A 20291-nucleotide genomic window follows, 5' to 3' on the forward strand; every position below is an offset into this window, starting at 1 on the left:
GGAGGAGGTATCGACGGGGAGCGGACTGAAAAGGCGGGGAAAAGCGCGTGGGACGCAGTGAAGAGGGATATGGTCGCCAAGGCCAAAGGCAACAGCCTCGCGCGACAGTCATCGTGGCCCAGTGCGCAGGAGCCGGCGGGGAGTTCGGGAATTCAGCCAGTCAGGCGCTTGGAGTGGACAGCCGTCATCGAGCGCACACTCGCTCATATGCACCGGAAGACCAGAAGGGCTAAGCCCCTGGGAAACAGACATGGCACCGGCCAATCGACTCAGAAGTGGCGAAAATTACTGGGGAAAATATCCTTGATCATTGATAAGAACCCCATCAAATTAAGGATGCTTGCTCGATCACAAGAAGCCATAGCACGTCCAGATCGTGCTATAAATAGTGGAGTAAGTTAAATATTTTTACTGGGGAAAAATGTTAATCCTTAAGGACTCCATCAAATTAGGGGCATGCCATTGCATGCCTAGAGTGGACGAGAAAACAAATATGTATGGCTGGGGATGCTGGAGTTCTTAACTAAGGATCAACGATATTTTTCTGTTCAACTCTACATTCCATTTCAGATTGATAGTGAATACCGAAGCTGAAATCGAAAATGAAAAGAAATAGATTTTTGAAATGCTTGTATTGGTAAATGCTTTATTCGTAGAGACTAAACAATAGCTTCAAGCTTTCTGCAGGTTTCATCGGACTTGTGATGGAAGGTTTAGACCGTCGTTTGGAATTTGTAATTTCTATTGCTCAGCAACAGCCAAAGCAGCCTGAACAGGGTCCTGTTGCGCCACACGGTCCGCAGACATTGGGACCATAGCAGGGTCCACAGCAAGGACCACAGCACGGACCGCAGCACGGACCACAGCACGGGCCGCAGCATGGACCGCAGCAAGGAGCGCAGCAAGGAGCGCAGCACGATCCACAAGGGTCACACATTTTCGATCCGTAAAATTTCTAAAACAAAATAATTTTAATTCTTTTCGATTTTATAAGAAAAGTGAAAGTAGTTACCTGAAACCAAACAGGAACTTGAAACTATACAAAAATTTGTTTGTTCTGTGCTGATCTGAGTGTGATGAACAACTGAAAAATTAAAGCAGTAGAAAATATTACAAGATTTTGACAACTATAAATAGAGTTCTTGTGGGTAATGTGATTGGCCAAACATACAATATACATAATCGAAATAATTCCATCAAGTCATCTGTGAAAATAAAACTGTAGAAATATGCTACAGTTAATTATCCAACAATTATAATATTTAAGGCCCCTTTAAGAATGCAATCAAACATAATGCGCAGAAAAAGGGAAACTGTGGTCCGCTCTACGGTGGCCCCTCAGTCGCCTTGTCTACGTATCAATTAACATTTTAAGTGTGTTTCCATGTTCAACTGTCACTTTTATACGCATCATGCAGCATCCGAACCAAGAAGACCGCCCCAGACCCAAAATACCCAAACATAACGCATTTTCTCTGTCTGACTGACTGACTGTTTCGGGACCAGGCATGGGCTTGGTATGGGCCTCACATGATTTGTGCGTGACCATGCGAAATGTAAATTATTTATGTGTTGTGCGTCGTATATAAGGCATTATCCTACAAATGTATTGAGTTTTGCTTCCTTCTGACAGGCGACGGGGCTCGGACCAGCCCGGCGTCGCTTTCACAATAGCGCAAAAAATAGCCAACTGTTGGAGGCACCCTTGTCAGGACAGCATTGGCCAGCAATTGATTGGCATTAGGGGGAGTATGGGAAAAAAGCGGGTATAGCTGGTGTGCTCAGAATAACGAATCGGCAAAAAAAATTAAAGTACACTTTAAAATTTGCATTTCAGTTATCGTAGATGCCATAAATTGGTTGAAATATTCTCGAATCGGTGCCGAAAATTAGGTCACTCAACCCAAATCATGTTTATGGTAATCTGACAGTTTTAAAGATAGCCCAAACATATACATAATACAGCTAAAGTGTTGCTTTTGAGATCAAGTAAAGGAAAATATGCCCTAAATGGTTACACAAATGTCATGGGCCTTGGGGAATTTTACTCAAGTGTTTTATAAAATCGATTAAATGAATGAATGAAGGAATACGAAGACTTACCAGTATGTCCGTCAAAATGCAATCATGTTCGATCTGAACTGTTGTACAAGGATGAATTCTACACCAGTCCATGGCATTGTCATTGCCCTTTTAACCTGCCCACACTTCTTTCTATAGAAGGAAGGCTATTGTTTAAATTAGATAATGACTGTGACTGGCATACGTATAGGTCAACCCACCACCGACTGAACAGCATTTTCCCTTGGTGGGTATGCGCCCCCAGCTCTCGCCTGGTTCTCAGGTTTCCCCCATTTAAGTGGCCCACAATTTGTGCTGGCCGTTTCCATTGTTGCGGCTCAATTATGGACGTGATTAGAGCAGCCATGCATTATATGTACATATATATGTTTGTTCCCAATGACCACTTCCTCCCACATAAGCGAGCGCTCGGCTAAGCGGCAATTAGACGCTACGCGAAAGTGGTCCGCTCCGATAAATTATTAGCTGCCAAAATGATGGCTTTTAAAAACCTGCCACCTTTTCATTTCTGGTTCTTTTTGCCAAAAACAAAAGGAAAAAACCGAAACCCAAGCCCACTCCCTCTCCGAAAGAAAAAAAGGAGAAAGACCTGTATAAAACGCCATCAAATATGCAACACTTTTTCTTGTTCAGCGCCTTGGCAAACAATTGGCCAATTAAGTCAAAAGTTTGCCTGCTTGTAGCAGGAAGGTTCCGCCGGTGGAGCACCCAGCCCCAGCCCCTGCTCTTGGCTCCTGTCCATTGGCCCCAGCCGATGGCCATTGCATGCCAGGCGCACATTTTGTGGCCATTTGCGTGCCGCCTTTCGGTCCGCGACGGGGCTCGCTCGCCCATGATTTCGGACCTACTAAAGGGCGTAAAGGCGTAAGAAGGGAAACGGAATGCAGCTCGTTACGTGCGTTATGGAGATGGTCGGGACGGGACGGGACTTTTTCCCGGTTTACATTTTCGATTTTGTGCTTTCCTCCGTCTGTGCCCCGGACTGCCGCAAATCGCAGACATGTTGGCATTGCAAATTCAATGGAGGAGCACTCTTTGGCCACTGAGAGACTGAGTGCAATATTTCATTTTTAATTCGGACCCAAGAGGTGTGGATTTGATTTAGTTTGGCCAAAAGACCAGGAAATTGATCGGCATTTTTCTCTCGCTTGTAATTTTTTGGGGCTGTTTTCCCCCAAAGAGCAATTTCCAGGGGCAGCACATGTGCATTTTGGGCACTTTGGTTAATGCTAGTTTTGGGATTACTTGAAAAGTTGATTCATGAGTTACTTTGGGGGAGCACTTTATGGTTCGAAAGAAGTTTGAGTATTAGTTTTCCATCACCATTAGAAAAGTAAGATCCAATGCTGTTCCGAACTTACCAAAAAGCAGACGAACATACTTTTGACACCCATTCTAAACCCATTTAATGCCGCAACTCTTTCTGAAATCTAACAAAAAATAATCACAATTAATTGATTTAGTTTTTGGTTTTCATGCTTTGATTTATTTTGTGGGTACTCTCATTTCTCATGATTTTCCTCAGATTTTCTTGTTTTCTAAATGCCTGGCGAAATTATTGAACGTCTCAGCTAATTAAGTCAATGTAATTACATAATTAGTTTAAATTCATATTATTATATTTTTATGTTCTGGTTTTTGTTTTTTGTTTTGCTTCATGGAAGAGAAGAAACTTGTTGGATCACAAAGGTTTTTTTGCTTTTTGCTTTCGTTTTTTTGCTAGGGTTAAATCTGGCTCAAAGGCTCTCTAACAAAAGGATTAGAAACAAAGTATTCGAATGGAATTTTAACCACATTAAAGCTTATGTACACTAAAACAACATAACTAACAATTTGAAATCGATTTCGTTGGTTTAGGCTTGAGTTAGGCTAAGGATTTCTTATATTCTTCGTTTGTTCAATTTTCATTTTATTATAGTTTACGGTAAGGCTGAAGACAGAGTATTAAAAGTGTTTTTTTATTGTTTAAGAGTAAAAGTTGTTTATAAAATATATTTATCATATATCAAAGTATAGTATCCATAGTTTATCCATAGGCGTATATTACAGTTTACCTTTTATACAGAGCCACCACACCGCCACTCTAGTTTCCACTTGAGCTAATAATATTTTGTGGTTTCTTTTATTTTTTTTTGGTTTTCAGAGGTTTCTTTTTATAACTCGAATAATGCAAACGCTTGATCCACTAAACGAACTAGACTACTGTATACTCGTATATAGTTATTTGATTCTTGTATATATCAGAATATCAGTAGGTGTATATATATATTATATTGTATGCTTGTATAGTTACTAAATGGTATTTGAGTCAATATTCATTATGTCGTATGTCGTATGTCATGTGTCGTATGTATATATATATATATTGCAAATTTCATTAATATCTCTACTTGAATTCCATATTCTTGTGTATATATGCACTATCTTCATATAGTTATTAATTTTCCCACTTGTTTCTTTGGTAATTGGTCCTTAGTACACTACTTAGAAAGCAATTAAATATTCGGTATCGTTTTGTTTCTTAGAGCAATTTCAATTTCCATAGCATTGGGCGCCCCGACACGGCATCGCATTTATGGCTTCATCTGGAGGGCTTCCGGACCTAGGTCCCATTTAAGGTAAAACACCTTCGTCCTTTAATTTTTTTGTGGTTGGGTGTGTGTTTGTGTGTCAACAGGGTTCGGGGCGTGTGTGCGTGGGGCGAAGGGACGAGAGCGAGATGAGAGCAGCAGCAGCTGGTCTTTTTACAGCCGCAGACTCAGCTTTTCCGACATCTAACACAGCTGTGACGACCTTTCAGACTAAAAATAAACACCTGAAACCCACACATAGATCCGTCCGTCACCGACCACCACACCAGGTGGTGTACGAGTATCTGTGTGTGCTTTTCCTTTTCCCTTTGTAGCTGTGCGTGTTTTGCGTGTGTGTGTGTGCCAGCCAGCGAGCTAATTGTGGGCGGGTAAACGTACACCCCCGGACTTAGCCAAACACTGGCATGCGTTTTGCCAGCGTCTAAAAACGCGTAAAAACGGCAGAAACCGCCAGCGACGCACATAAAAGTGTCAGGCAGACAGAAATTTATGTTGCCTTGCAATTTTCTAACATCCCACCTAGAGGCCTACCTGAGGGATCTCTCTCTCTCTCGGAAGGTAGGGGTTGAAGCTAGGGGGCTCTGCGGCAAGCGTGGCTTTATTATTAAAATTGCCCTGAAAGTTGGAGAAATTTTTAGGCCATTGAGATTGCCACTGCGAAGCGACGAGATGTACTTGTATGGCACTCTTTCGTAGGTAAGAGCTGAAATGTGCTAAAACTTAAAGACTGCCTGGTAATTAGGTTTCATTTCGTTTAAGTCTACTTGAGCTTTATGTCTCATAAAAAGCTGTAGTTTTTTGGATTTAAATTTTCCCATAGTTGCCTGGGGATTTTATAACAATTAGTAGGGTTATCATAGCAATACGCTTTAAAGGCTTTCCTGCCAGATTTTGAGATCTTTTTTATGTATCCTGTCATATCTGAGATATACTCTTTGCTAAAAACATCCATAATATTAATATTAATCAGCTATGGCTAAGCCTTGGAGATCTGCTGAGGGAGTGCCCTTATTTCTGGTTCTTCTGAAACCACCCCTACCTTCATTCTGCCTCCAGACAACCCGATCGGAGCTATCCTATAACCATATATTTTCCAATTGCTGCCACTGCCACTGCTGCTTCTGCTTCTGTTTCTGGACGACTGCCAGCACAACCATCATAATTAGGAGCCGCAACCGAGTCAGAATTTGCCTGGCGGTTTGCTAATTAACTGCCGCTTGAAAAAAGTGTGCCGGGCCAGAAATCTAATTAAAGCTAATCCCTTTCTGCATATTGCCATATTTGAAAAGAAGAGAAAGTATGGTAGCGGGATGCTCCAATCTTCCACTGGTGTTGCCTTGCTAATTGGGGCTTTTAATGGGAATGGGAGTGGGACTGTCTGTCTGTCTGTCTGTGCGATGCAGTGTCATTGGCGCCTCAGTGCCTTTGTCCTTTGTCAACGTTGCCTGCTCCTGCGCCTGTGACAGTCGCAGTTTTGCATACAATTCGAGCATTATTTTGTCATTCTTTTTCTTTTAATGTTTAATGTGTATCGCAGCTATTTTTGACCTTTTTTTCTCATTTTCATTTAACTCGTTAGTTCACCTTCGCTTATGGACTAGTTTCTTGGTTAATTCTACTTTCACTACTACTTTCTCCTTTAGAAATGTACTTTGCCGCGCCTTCAAAGTCGAAGTTGAAGTTCTTGTGGCAATACAAAATAATTAACAAAAACGATTCAATTTGTCTATTAAATATTTGAAATATTGTTGCGCTACTTACATGCATTTAAACTATTAAATTTGTTTATTTTCTTTATAATTTTCGTTCTTTCTTGTTGTTGTTGTTGGAGTTTATCTCATAGTATATTTTCTCCTCTTTAATTTAAGTTAACTTTGGCCATTTTGCGTTTTTCTGCTGTTTGCTTGCTGCGAATTCAATTCAGTTTTTATTCGAAAATATTTTCATGCAGGGCTGCCTGCGTCCCTGCCTGCGTCTCTGGTTCCAACATTCCGTTTCATTTCAATTATTTATGCTTTTTATTTATGGCTGTGTTGCTGTGTTGTGTTTTTATTCCATTGGATTTAATTAAACTTTACTGCAAACGTATTTTCTTTCTCGTTTTCCCCAGCTGAGCAGACGACGACCATTTCTCGGACATTATTCTGTTTAATTTCGTTTGTGTTTTGGTGGCAGTAAATTTTATGATAAAATTCAATCATAGAATGTTCGATTAACAGCATTCATATTAGAGAAAGAGTGTCTTAAAGACAGCTATGCAAATGAAAACACTCTTTAATCGGAAATAAAGTTATTCTAAATTATTTTCAATGTCTTTCCCACTTTTCAATTATGAGCAAAACTTCATCAATTTATGTAGAATTTATGGGCTCTGTGCTCTCTGCCCGCATCAGCCATTAACCATTTTAGCAAATGATAAAAATGTGTTTTTCACCACCAAAAAATGTCATTTAGAACGTTGTCAAATTTGATTTATGGTGCCAATTTCCTTTCTGGCCGAACGCCGCCCACCTCAAACCTCAGCTGGTTCATGTTTGCCTCTTCAATAAATGTGTTTTTCAATTTTATTTCTGTTTGCTCTTCATTGGAAATTTATGCAAAACTGCATAAGGTATAGCAAAAAAATAAAATAAAAAATCAACAATAAAGAAAGGCAGACTCGGACAACCGAAGCGCTTAATACCCTTGCATAGCGAGTGAAAGAAAGCTTTTGAGTTTAGGGACAGTATTTTCCAACAGTTTGAAGGACACATGGATCACGAATAATTGTAGTTTGAATAACCGTTGTTGAAATTTCACTCAAAGTGGTAATACCCTCTGCAAGGGCATTAAAATGTCACACCTGTCACCGGAGAAAAGCCGCGTGCGTAATTTTTTATTGCCTACCTTTGTGCGCACCGCGGTCGCTCTCCCTCTTTTGCGCTCAGTGTATGCTTGCATAGGTGTAGATTGGAGGTGTGTGCGTCTGCATGTTTTTATCTGTGTCTGTTTCTGTGTCTGTGCCTCTGTGTGTAAGTTATGTTTTCACAACCATGTTGATTTTGCTACTTTTATCCGCATACTCGTGCCATAAACATTCGTGGTTTGTTTCCGCTGCTATGGGCACACTGGTTTGTCCTTTTCGTGTTCTGCTTTTTGTCAGGGCTCTGGGCACACTTGCTTTGCCTTTTCTCAGGACACACTTGTTTCCTTGTTTTCCTTGATCATTTGTAGTAGTGTTCTTCTTTGCTTATTAATTTTCAACAAAATGCCATTTAACTTAGTGGTTAATGGGGTTCTCCTGCTGGCTGTGTGTTTCGGTATCTCTGTGTTTGGTTTGTGTTCGAAACGATAAATTACATTTAATGCAATTTACAAAAAAACCATTTCGTTCCCACGTTCCGTTTTGAGTTTTGCAATCAGAATTATTCCATCTCTAAATTATGTTTATTGCTGCATATCGCCGCCATTGCCCAGGCCAGCCTTCGACTCCGGCGGCACCTGTTGTGTTTTGGTAGATAGAAATTCGTTTTGAATGAGTTTTCCAAAAAATACATCAATTTTTCGCTACTTTGATGGGCAGAAAGAATATAGATATAGAAAGTTATAAAGGAGGAGTACAGGTAGACAGACAGAAAGAGAGATAGAGACACAATCAAGGCATAAGCAAACATTTAGGTAAAGTAGCAAGTGTCTGTGTGGGGTTGTCTGTGTTCTTTGCGTATCTGTTTCTGTATCTGTATCTGTATCTGGATAAAAGGAAAACACACATCGAGCAACAGCAAGTCCCAATAAAATATACACACTCGCACACACTTATAGACGCAACCAAATAGAAAAAATATACAAACATACATACAGACATTATGTAGGACAGCCAAAATAATTTGTGTGAAACAACCAAAAGAATAGACGTGAAATTAGGACCAAGCCAGAAAGAAAAACTTGCATAGAGTACGATTCGGAAGAGGCTGAGAAAGAGATGTTTGAACCAAAAAGAAAACTTGCTGAAGAGTAAGACTTGGAAGAGGCGAAGGCGAAGGAAAACGATAGAACTCATAACAACAGCAAAACAGCAGCAAAATAAAGTTGGAACAACTTGCAAGACACCCAGAACAACCCAGCAAGAAAAGAAATACCAAACTAAACTCAACTAAATTTAACCGAACTCAACGGAAAGCCGCAAAACTCCGCACTTTGCCACGCATCACGGAGAAAAGGCCCCCTCCCCGCCAGAACCCCAGAAACCACCAACAAGCATACATACATGTAAGAGTATGGCGCGGGCTAAGGCTAGGGGACCGTGAATGATTCCCGGCGACTCGTAAGCCGTGGGTAAGCCTAAAGTGTAACAAGTGTATTTCGGATTCAACGCGTTTCATATTAAATTAAGAGCGAAACGAACCGGGAAAGTGGCGTGCAGGAAGGTGGGGTTTCGGATTAGCTAAGTTTTTTCGCCTGTTTTCCACTTAAAAGTTATGAAATTAGAAAAAAGCCGCATGAATAGAAAAATTAATGAACAAGGAAAACGGGAGAAACATAGGTTGATGGGTTATGCATGGTAATATTAGTATGGGAGCGATTTTTGTGGTATTTTTTATGTATGCTAGGATTAAAGCAAGCGAAAGACCTTTTAAAGGCAATCAAGTTGTATTTGTATTTTAGTATTTTTATAGTATTTTCGGTAAGGATGTAGGGAAGAGGGAGGGCATCTACATGTATTAAAATTATATTATATTCAGTATTTCAAAGCAAAACTTTCAAAGCAAAAAGATAAAGATTTTTGACGGTCCCCGCCCCTAAAAAATTGACACATTTAAAGAAATTGAAACAGCGAATAAACTCTTAACAGATTGAGATTACGAGTACGAGTATTTCCGAGTAACTAACGACAACGAGAACAACATCAATGAAAACTAAAATTCAGGATTACAATTAGAAAACAATGAGAAAACGACGACGAAGGCAAAATACAATGGACGAGAATAGACAACGACGACTGTACCTAGTATCGTATCTGAAGGATGGGGGGATGTGGAATCAAAATTAGCGCCCATAGAAACTATGGAAGTCCAGGAAATCCATGGAATCTGTTTGATTTTGTTGCTGCTGATCGATCTACACGAGGGAGGAAGAATGTAAGGACAAAATACATAACCGAAAAGAGGTAACCGAAAAGGAAATGGCATTTGTTGTGGTATTTTTTTTGGCGGTGAGTTTGGTGGTTGAGATATATATTGTTTTTTGGAGAGCAGGAAAAAGAGAGAGTTATATATATATATATTGATATAATTGTGGTAGGAGAGTGGCAGAATATAATACAAAAATAAATGGTTTGGAATACAAAAGAAAAGTGTAAACAATTCTACGGCTCAAGCACTCACCAGCTTCTTGAAACAGTCCTCGAAAAATGCGGTCATTGAGCGATAAAGATGCCGCTTAACTCCCGACAAACTGTGGCCCTCATCTGGATAGATCTGCTGCTTGTAGAGCACTCCTTTGCTGGTCAGAGATCGGGCCAGGACCATCGATTGCTGGACGTGAACATTGTCATCGGCTGTGCCATGGACGAGCAGGAACTGACGATCGCGCAGGTTGTCCACATACTTGGACAGATCGCTCTCCTCGTAGCCCTTGTAGTTGTCCGTGACATTGGGGAAACTCAGATAGCGTTCGGCATAGGTAGAGTCTGGAATGATAAAGAGTATCCTTACATCTCTAGGATCCTTAAAAGACCACAAAACCCACCGTATAGCTTCCAATTGGTGACCGGTGAAACACTTATCCCGCACTGGAAGATATCCTGCTGGCCGGCGAGTGCCAGAGCAGCCGTATAGCCACCGTAACTCCAGCCCCAGACACCCATTCGTCGGGAATCGATAAAGTGCAGGTTGTCGCGCAGATACTCGCTGACCTCAAGCTGATCGGAGACCTCGACACTGCCCAGACGCTTGTAGACCTCGTGGAGCAGTTGGTAGCCCTGACCCGCGGAGCCGCGTCCATCGATCTCGACGACAATGTAATCCTTGCTGCCGGCCAAATAGGTGTTCCAGTCGACATGCCAGCGATCGGTGACCAGCTGAGTGCCCGGACCCGAATACACATGCAGAATGGTGGGATATCGCGTGATTTCGTCCTCGCGCAGCACGGGCGGCAGGTAGAGCCGCACCTGGGCATGATAGCCGCCGGAGATCATTACCGGGAAGGTCTTCATCTGCGGCAGGGCGGTCTTGGCCATTTTCTCCTTGAGTCGCGTATTATTCTGGATCGTGACGAGTAGCTCCAAAAACTGGGACTTGGGTTCGACGTCTGCCTTCTCCTCTCCGCCCTCCGTTGGGGGTTCCTCTTGTTGGGTGCTCTGACGGTTGACCTTGGAGCTCGATGAGATGCTCGACTTTAGGCCATAGATAATCGAGGTGGGAACGACGGGGCCCAGGCACTCGACCAGGACATAGCGCGCCTGCAGAGTGATGGGAAACTGTGCCTCATGGTAGAGACAATCGCTGGGTGGCGGTGGCAGCGGTGGCCTCTGTCCGCGTCCGGGACGCGGCTGCTGCTCCAGGGGCATGGCCGGTGGCGGTGCCTGGGCCTCCACCTCCTCGGAATCCTCCCAGTCGTCATCCCAGGCCGTCACCAGCTTCGGCGGCGACTTGGTGTGACCCTCCTCGTAGCTATCGGAGCGCTGCATCAGGGCGGGACACGTGAGGCAGTCGGGCGTGTGCAGGGCCTGTCCCTGGCGGGCGGGCAGAGCGGACACGCGGTAGAGATGCTGCTGCGAGGGCAGACGCTCCGGGGTGCCCAGGAAGTAGCTGCGAGAAGTCAAACCGGGTTCAGTGGTATTCCAATCCAACCCTCCCTTCTACCGGAAGGTACTTACATCCAATTATCCAGCTGGTCCCAGTGTAACAATCGATTCACCTCGTAGGGGCCATGGGTGAGGGGCAGCACCCGGTTATTGTCGATGTCCACGTGCACGATGTGCCGGAAATAGCCTGCGATTATCGAGCGCCGGAAGAAGAGACGAAACGGAACGAAAGGGAAGAGGCATTGTATTACCGGCACCTTCAACCGCTGGAACAAAGCGCAAATCCAAAAGCACCCAAATTGACATATGGCTCACTTACCAAACAGGCCATCGCGTAATGGAGAGATGGCCACATAGATGCTCCCATTGGCCGCAAACAGTGGCACGGAGACGGTGTCCACCCAGCCGCGTCCATCACCACTCACCCGATGGGTCTGCAAAGGATAGGGGACGATTGTTGGCTGGGGTCATTGGGTCATTTAGTGGTTTGGCGCAGCACTCACCTCAATGCACTCGAACGACGGACTCTTGCAAACACTGACCACGGATATGTTCTGGGGCCGATTCAGCCAGACTACAGCGATCTCTGTGCCACTTACCCAGCTGGCGCTGCTAAAGTAATGATCTCTGTAAAGGGGGGAGGGAGGAGGGAAAATTAGAGGCACGAGCCTTCAGGGGAACCTATATTGCATCCACTTACTCGTTTGCTATAATTTGCGGTGGTCGTAGGTTCGTGATGTGCACCTTCTTGGGATCCTTGAGGTCGGCCACCCGTAAAGTTATTGTGGGATTTTGAGTGCCTGGCTTTGGATAGCTATTGGATATGAAAGGAAGAGTTTTATTTTAAGGTAAGCTGCCTGTTTCTGTTGAACCATTCATTAATTTTCATCCACATTCTTGACTCGAACTAAACTTCTTTCCACATGCCCTATTTTCGGGCAGACCTTTTCTAGCAATTTATCAAACCCAATTGACAGGAGATCAACGAGGCTGGAGAACCCACACCCACACCCACACTCCCACTCCTACTCCCACTCTCTCTCTGCTCTTAATATGCTTCAGACTGCTTAGGTGGCGATGTTGCTCTGTTGTTTTGTCTTTGGCCCCCGAAAACTAATTCCAGGGACCGAATCTGTCACTACGTCTAAGAAAAGCGAACGAGTGCGGGTTAGGGGGGTCCCTTCCGAAAAAGGTTAAAGCCACTGTCAGACATCCACCTGCCTGTGAAAAGGTTCAGCTCTGACGTCAGCTCTCTCTCTTTTACTTCATGAATTTTAAGCATTGTGCTAGGGGGAGGCCATTAGGTCTAACGACAGTCACGAGAGAGAGCAGGGCATCATTAACACATAATCGAAAAGTGATATAGCCAAAAGCCCCATAATGGGGTCACGACTTACCGTAAGGATCTGATTTCCGGGTAGAGGTTGGCATACGGATTACTCCCCCCTCCCGACGACGACGACCCACCACTTCCTCCGGGCGTGCCTGCGGCTCCGGCTGCAGCTGCTGCTGATGCAGCCCCACCGGATGGACCCGTCGTACCGTACCAGGCAAAGTGCTGCTCTTGGACGTGCGTGTCGTTGAAGGTGGCGTAGAGCATCAGTTGGCCAGTGTCGGACAACCAAATCGCATTATTTGCATGAAGGATTTCCTCTGAAATGCGAAACAAAGGGGAAATCGGAATATGTTTCCATGATACTCGTACTTCGATCGAATTAAATTGTTCAGTGGACAGCATGGACTGTACCTTCGTACAGCCAATCGGGAATGCCATTGTAGACCACTCCGGGCACTGCGTCGTGGGTGATGCGATGTGCCGTGGTGCCGCGTGCCTCCTTCCTATAGTATATATCGTAGCTTTGCACCCAGACCAATCCATTGCCCCTGGGGCTGAAGCGGGCGTAGTGCAGATATGGCCATTCATCCTGGTGTGGACTGTGACGCAGCTTGATGCTCTCGCTATCCATTGGATGGGGGGATTACAAGTAAAATTACCTTATAGATGGCCTCCTGCAATTGGATGGAGCACAACTCACCTGGTCTGTATATCGTAGAGCGTGTATTGGGCCAGATACGAGTGTCGGAATAATTTCACAACATTTTGGGCCAAGAGCAGGTAACGCTTGTCCGCCGATATGGTGAAGGTGAAGGGGGCCAGGGTTTTCTGTTCCAAAGGGGGCGAAAATTAAAATTATATTAAATGTATGCTCCTGCCACACGCTGTGTTGCGTATACGCAACTTTTAATTAAAATTTTAATGGTCTTTTCGGATTCTCGCACGCAAAATGGCGGAAGTTTGTACGTGGCTTTTCTGGTGTCGCACAATGTTCAAATTTTGTGGCATTGTTTATGGCAATTGAATGCCAAAAGTTGCCACAGCCCCAGCTAAAGCCAAAGCCAAAGAGTTTTAGCATTCAGTAACCATATTCCTTTTCCAGATTGAAGTTAATGTTTGGCTTTCAGCTATTCATGGCTTACTCTTGATCCCCGATGCCCCGACGACAGCTCGACTACTCCTATTCCTATGGCCATGAATATGCATTTCCATTTTGTTCTTCTGACTGCTCATTTCCGCCCTTTTTCGGTTTCGGTGTTTTTGGGCCAGACATTAATTATTTTGCTCTCTGGCTGGCAGCTGTTGACTCAAGTTATTGCACTTGTTGCTGGTAGATGCATATTTGGCCCCTCGAGCCACTCGAAATTCCACTTCTCCCCCATCGTTTCCCCAAAGAGAAACTTAGTCGCCTTTTCTCCTCCTCCTCTTGCTGCTTGTTTTCTTTGGCTTTTTCTTTCATTTTCATTTTGCTGTTGCTATTGCTTTCGCTTTTGCTTTATTTGTTTGTTTTTCAATTTCAGCTCGCGCATTATTCATTTGGAAAACGTTTTACCTCCGTGTGGAAGTCCCTTTCCCGCCCCGCACTTCCTTTGCTTCTATCATATGTGTGTTTACCCAGTCATTGACATAAAAATCTTTTTGCCTTTATCGTTATCGCGTTGGATTGAGTGGGGGGTGGAGGGGGGCTCCTCCCCCACACGCGATAACTTGGCCCATTTGTTTTGCCTACTTTTGTGCGAGCGCCATAATATCAGTTAACATTGCCAAGTCGAGTGTGTACACTCGAGATATGGCCAACCTCCTAGGACTACGACTACGACTGGGACTGCGGCTAGAGCACCACCCTCTTCCCTAGAGCTCGTCGTAAATAAGACCGAGCAAATATTTGTACTTTCGCCGAGAGATAAGCAATAAGCAAACAAAGGCTATGCTTTGGCTAGGGTTTGAGGGCCTGGACTGGACACAAATGTACTTACAAATGTCACATTGGACATGAGGACACGTTCCGAGCGATTGGCTGCATTCAGCAGACAGATGCGACCCAAATGGTCCTGATAGAGGAACTCTTCGCCTGCAAAAAACATAGATGGTGAGCAGGGGAAAAAAAAAGTGGAAAAGCGGAAATTAAAAGCGATTCGAATGGACATCGTTGGGCGAATGATAGAACCCACCATCGATCCAGCTGCCGTTGGCGTGCTGCGGCATGTAGAGGCCATCGACTATGTCCTGCAGCTTGATGCGTTGCCCCTTGACGCGCGGTCCCTCATCGGGGGGCGTAAGCAGCACCTTTTTTGAAATATGTAGAAATTTTATATGTTGTTTTCTGCCCACTCACGCACACAGACACATCGACACAGATACATATACAGACGACACAGATGCAATTACAATTACAATGAGACACACACACGCACAAGCACACGACAACAAATGGACAACAAATGTGTGGGTGTGTGGAAAAATGTTTGATCAGGCAGCCACAAAAATTGCGAAAAAAATTGGGAAACAAACAGACAGGAGACAAAAAAGAACGTAACGTATTTACACACATAAATTTATCAGATTTTTGGTTTTGTTAAATATACACATATACATAAACATTTATATTTAATGGCAGTTTCAGTTTTCCCTCATCTTTTTTTTTGGGTGAAATAATTTCGGCAAGCGCCCAAAAGTAGGCCACAAAAAGTGTGCGTTGTTGAAATTTGCAAATTGGTTCCAATTAAAAAGGGAAAACTTTCACCAACCTTTTGAAAATTACACAGAATTTGTTTTTGTTTTCTTTGAGGGTTTGGTTTGTATATTTAGAAATGAATAAAATAACAGAACACAAAGGTTTTGTACACCGATAAAAATTGCACTTCAGTGTGCATTTTTATTTGTGGGGAGAGGTTCTATTTTACTCAGGAAGGTCCCTGTGATGTTGTAGCTAAGAGTATTTTTTGCTTCGCATTTGCTAGACCTCTTCTTTTTCTAACGATTTTACCTCGACTTTGTGTATTTTTCTGTTGGTCTGTTGGTCAACTATTTGTGAATTTATTTTCTCTTGTTTTGTGTATTTTTTCTGTGTGGGGGAAAACTAATGGTAATTGTATTTTACATTTGTTCTATCAATTTCTGGTTTCAGCTTCACCGACATTGGTCTGTTTTGTCTGCAAATGAGATTGTGTTGGCTGGGAATCTAATTAAGGAGTACAGCCATTGTGTGTGTTTTCGGTGTACAATGTGCGGCTGATGGCCAGCGCAACGAACATTAAACAATAACCAAAAACCATGCTGTGAGATTGTATAAAATTCGAATGAGAAATGTGTTGTTGGGGCACTCACCACCGAAGTAACAATCAGGGCGAGGACAATGATGATGACCAGGAGGGCGATGAGGATGCCGCGCCAGTTCCGCTGGTTGGGATTGCTGGAGACCAACTGGAAATAAAGAGGGGAATTAATTGAGAAATGATTGAATGCAAATGCTGCACATAAAGAGCACGTGCGGCTCATTACGCAGCGCCTGCCTGCCCGTCGAGTTATGAGGACCCCTATAAGGCTATAACAAACTGGCCGAAACCGCAAATAATTGGTTGGCCAAGATGCAATTAGCAAACTGATGATGATTCGGTTTTGTCTGGGCCATTGAACTCGGCCCCCATAAACTGTTCGTTCTGCCACTGAACTATGTCTGCCCCGCCGAAATGGCTTGAATATACAAACCCACACGTACTCATACTCGTATATTCCGATATTAAGACGTCCTTTGTGTGAATTTAGAATAGAACCCGAACGAAAACCGTAAAACCCCTTGGAAATCAACGCTTAATGCATATTTAATGTAGTCCAACAAACAAAAGAAATACAGAAAACCCGAGAACGCGAACCCGAAACAGAAACACAACAACAAATTAAGCACGACACAAAAACTAAACTCGCACGCAGCCCGCACAAGTTGATACCGATTTTTATGGGGATCGCACGAGTGTGGGGCACTCAGTCACTACGGCCTAGTCAGTCCATCATGTCACCCACACATTCACAAAATAATACAATACACTGAAACTGAATGCGCCATGCCAGTTAGCTGTGTAATTAATTAAGGACTCGTAAAACTATGCTGCTCTGCAGCTCTACTGTTGCTCTGTTTCTCTGTTTCTCCGTTTTTCTGGTCTGGTCTGGTCGCTCAGATAGTGAACAAATCGTGTGTATTAATCAAGAGTTGCGTGCCGCAAATTAATTGCGGGGACATTGCCAGCAACGCTCGGAGAAACATATTTCTCTATCAGTCGCCCGGATTTGTGATGCAAAATTATGATGGGGGATAAAGTGACAGAGTCCCAGAGGATGAAGGATGAAGCTAAAAATATCTTTAATATTCTTAAAAAGTAATTAAACAGGGCTCGAACATTAGACAAAGGCCCACAAACCATTGATTTTGCCCAGCAGAGGAAGCTCAATTAAAATCGCATAAATATGTGGTAGCTTCCCCTTTGCCCATTAGTGCATGAAAGCAAAGCGCGAATCTTAATTAATAACCCAGCAAATCTCCTTACAAATGGAGGACAAATGCGAGAGAACATGTGTACCTGGGATACACACGCATCCCCTTCCAGCCAGCCAGCCAGGCAACCAGCATGTTTATTTATAAGGACTCCTTTGTCTTGCGCCCTTTCCCTGGAAGGATCCTGGGCAGGGGCAGTACCACTCGGAATTTATTGCTGGCAGCGGGACCGCAGCGGTGCAAACAAACTGAAAACAACATAAACTAAACTATCAAACTACAATAGAGACCGCAGAGAGTGTTTTTGGGGGAAAATTCGCTTTGAGGTTGGGCGCTCTCTGTCTCTCTTTTGGGGGAACTTTCCATAAACCATCGCATCGGCTTCGAAAAGTTTCCATATCCACTCGCTTTCAGGCAACTTTCCATATCCCTTCGCTTTTCAAGGAATACCATAATAATAATAATTATAATAACACGAGAAATGAGCTCTTGCGGGCGCATGCGGCGTATACTTCATTTTCCTTTAATTGAATGAGAATTTATGCTCTACAGGAGGGTCAAGACCTGGCATATCATATCCATATTCCCATGCCTAAAACACTTACATACATAAGTGAGCAAAACACTCTCCTTGATTGCTGGAGAGAGAGAAGATACGAGTACTCGTACTCTCTCTCTCCCTCTGCCGACAAGTAAATATGCAAAAATTGTAGCATAAATGAAATTTAAACACTCAACTTGATGAGTTGCTCTGTTAACGCTAAAGGAATTAAAAATAATGACAGTCATCAATTTTGCCAACGCAATGGCCAACATTCTGCCGCAACAACTCAATGAGTTTATTTCCTGACATGACGCCCTGGAGGGATATTGAGGGACATGATGATGGCAGCCCATCCTGCCGTCCTGACATCCTTGGTAACAAAAAGGAAAAGGAAGAGCACATGCGAGCGCCTGCTATTAATTTCTATAAATTTTTAATGCCCTGCTATTAGGCTTTGAGCCTTGAGCGTACAAATATTTTTCATTTCATTTCCTAAAATGAGAAAATTACAGCCGGAAGAAATAAGTTAAAAACAGTGCTGCTCAAGGCGGGGCTCTAGGGGAAATGTATAGGACGATTATTTTTCATATTTCAAGAGGTCAAAAGATAAAGAACTAAAGAGTGAACTGATCTCTCATCCATGAAGCGATTTTCCATAAGGTAGGAAGCCAGAGACTTTCTTTTTTCCAGCCAGCAAAGGGTTCGTCCTCTTGGATCGTATTTATTGTCAACCTACGAAATGTTTCCCACACAAAATACACACCATAAGCCCTGTTTTTAAATCCCATTTAATCCCATGAGATAAATCATGAATTAAAAGAAAAAACCAATCAATAAGAAGACCATAAATAAGAGAACTTTACCAATTCGAATTCCAACCAAAGATTTTCAGATTCCGGGCCTTCCAGAGATCCATTCCATTTCCCAGAACTGCAATAAACCAACGGATAACCCCTCCCACCCCTCTCCACCCACTGCCTGGGAAAACTTTGCGGCGTGAATGGAAAAATATTGTAACCAAAATTGCACACAATGCACCACCACTTGACATATGAAAATGAAATGCACGAACCGACCGTATGAAATCGTAATGGAAATGGATAGCGATTTAAGTGTACAAAAAAACCAGAGGAGAAAACTGTATGTCAGCGAGCACGCTACGGAAACAGTGGAAAAGAGGTAGCCGGAGAGGTAAAGAGGTTTTTCCCATTTAATGATGTTTGCCTGTGCGATTTTTCTCATTGTTTTCTGCTGACTTTCGGTTATCTGGGGATTTTGAATCAACATTGTTATCATTTCATTTTCGTTTGGATGGATTTCGTTCGGCTCCCCAGGGGAGGGCACAACACGTACACGGAAAAGCCAGGAGTTGATTAAATTCTCGGTTACCTGAGATTTAATCCACAGCAAACCAGAAATGTTCTCGTTTTTTCCTCTCTCTCCTGTTTTCCTGTTAAAGCCACCTGGGGCCGGCCCTGGCCGCAAAGAAGTTGCGGAGAAATTCAACTCCAGTGAAAAAGCTTAAAAGCAATGCAATACCCAAATGAAGTCTTGCCACCAGAGCTGGCCATGGGGCAGAGATAATGTGAAGCGGAGTGCTCACACAGATACACCGACACTGACACCGGCCCCGACACACATCCCGAGAGCAGCTAGAGAGCATTAGCTGTCTTTTGCGGTTTGTGCTCGGGAAAACTTTGGCTGCCAGCTCTTCGAGAGTGGGTGCAAAAAGTTTAAAAGAGGATGGATAGAGGATAGAGATAGGGTGAGAGATGAGATCCAGTAAAAGCCGCCAGTTATTTGCATAAGTTGTCATAGTTATTAAGCTGTGAGCGTTGAAATTCTTCCCCTCCATACTTTTAAGCGCATTAAAAATGGACGCCAGCTATCGTATTTGCAGGAGGCACAAAGCGGTGTCGGGCAGGAAAGGAGTATCCCGCTGGCACAGTGAAAGTGTCGTTTTCAATTAACTCGGGCATGGGATCTGGTCCAGAGACCAGATGAGGCAGAGGCCATGGTGGATGTTGGCAGAGTTAATCGTATTAAAAAGCAGCTGGTTCGCTTTGAACTGGAAAGTGACCTCTCACCTTAGAGGAGCGGCATTTAAGAGCCATCTCAACCTTGACAGAAATGGGACGCTAAAATTGTTTGCCTATCACTCAATGCCAATAAATTGGAAGCAGACTTATTGCACTCTGCGCTTGATCTTCGTTCCGTGGCTTCTGTTTTCCGTTTTCCCTTTTCCGTTTGTGAATATTCGAAAAAGAAAACCTTGAGCCCTGCACTGTCATTCCGTTTGCATCAGGGATAGGGGACAGGGGACAGGGGCAGACGACATTAGAAAGCAATCTTTATGGCCTGCTGCCTTCCTGCCAAACATGAAATCCATAAACAGTCCCTCAGCGTGTACGGACGATTGCAACAAGGATGCGGTGCCTGTCTGCATCCTTGTGTGTCGTCTGGCT

General features: G+C 43.6%; 1 protein-coding gene and 1 long non-coding RNA gene across 4 annotated transcripts in view; both read right to left on the reverse strand.

Annotated features, from left to right (window-relative positions):
• Positions 1-617: 617 nt before the first annotated feature.
• Positions 618-1123, reverse strand: LOC117188878. Its single transcript, XR_004472932.1, has 2 exons — positions 1013-1123; positions 618-955 (listed from the first exon to the last, which is right to left on the reverse strand). It is a non-coding gene; the product is annotated as an uncharacterized LOC117188878 (long non-coding RNA).
• A 2417-nt stretch (positions 1124-3540) lies between these two features.
• The window catches only part of LOC108163886, a 37237-nt gene continuing 20486 nt past the window's right edge, over positions 3541-20291 (reverse strand). For 2 of the 3 annotated variants that reach the window (XM_017299403.2, XM_033393328.1), the window contains 14 exons: positions 16121-16216; positions 14965-15079; positions 14770-14864; positions 13494-13621; positions 13205-13416; positions 12855-13110; positions 12158-12271; positions 11961-12084; positions 11777-11891; positions 11530-11644; positions 10401-11461; positions 10037-10341; positions 9658-9770; positions 3541-8153 (listed from right to left, as the gene is read on the reverse strand). In XM_017299403.2, the coding sequence (XP_017154892.1) occupies positions 9699-9770; positions 10037-10341; positions 10401-11461; positions 11530-11644; positions 11777-11891; positions 11961-12084; positions 12158-12271; positions 12855-13110; positions 13205-13416; positions 13494-13621; positions 14770-14864; positions 14965-15079; positions 16121-16216 (2808 nt within the window). In that variant the 3' untranslated portion in view covers positions 3541-8153; positions 9658-9698. The remainder of the gene's footprint in view (positions 8154-9657; positions 9771-10036; positions 10342-10400; positions 11462-11529; positions 11645-11776; positions 11892-11960; positions 12085-12157; positions 12272-12854; positions 13111-13204; positions 13417-13493; positions 13622-14769; positions 14865-14964; positions 15080-16120; positions 16217-20291) is intronic. The other variant, XM_017299405.2, reaches the window with a different exon arrangement.

Source organism: Drosophila miranda, chromosome 4, assembly GCF_003369915.1.
Source record: "Drosophila miranda strain MSH22 chromosome 4, D.miranda_PacBio2.1, whole genome shotgun sequence".
Lineage (NCBI taxonomy): Eukaryota > Metazoa > Arthropoda > Insecta > Diptera > Drosophilidae > Drosophila > Drosophila miranda.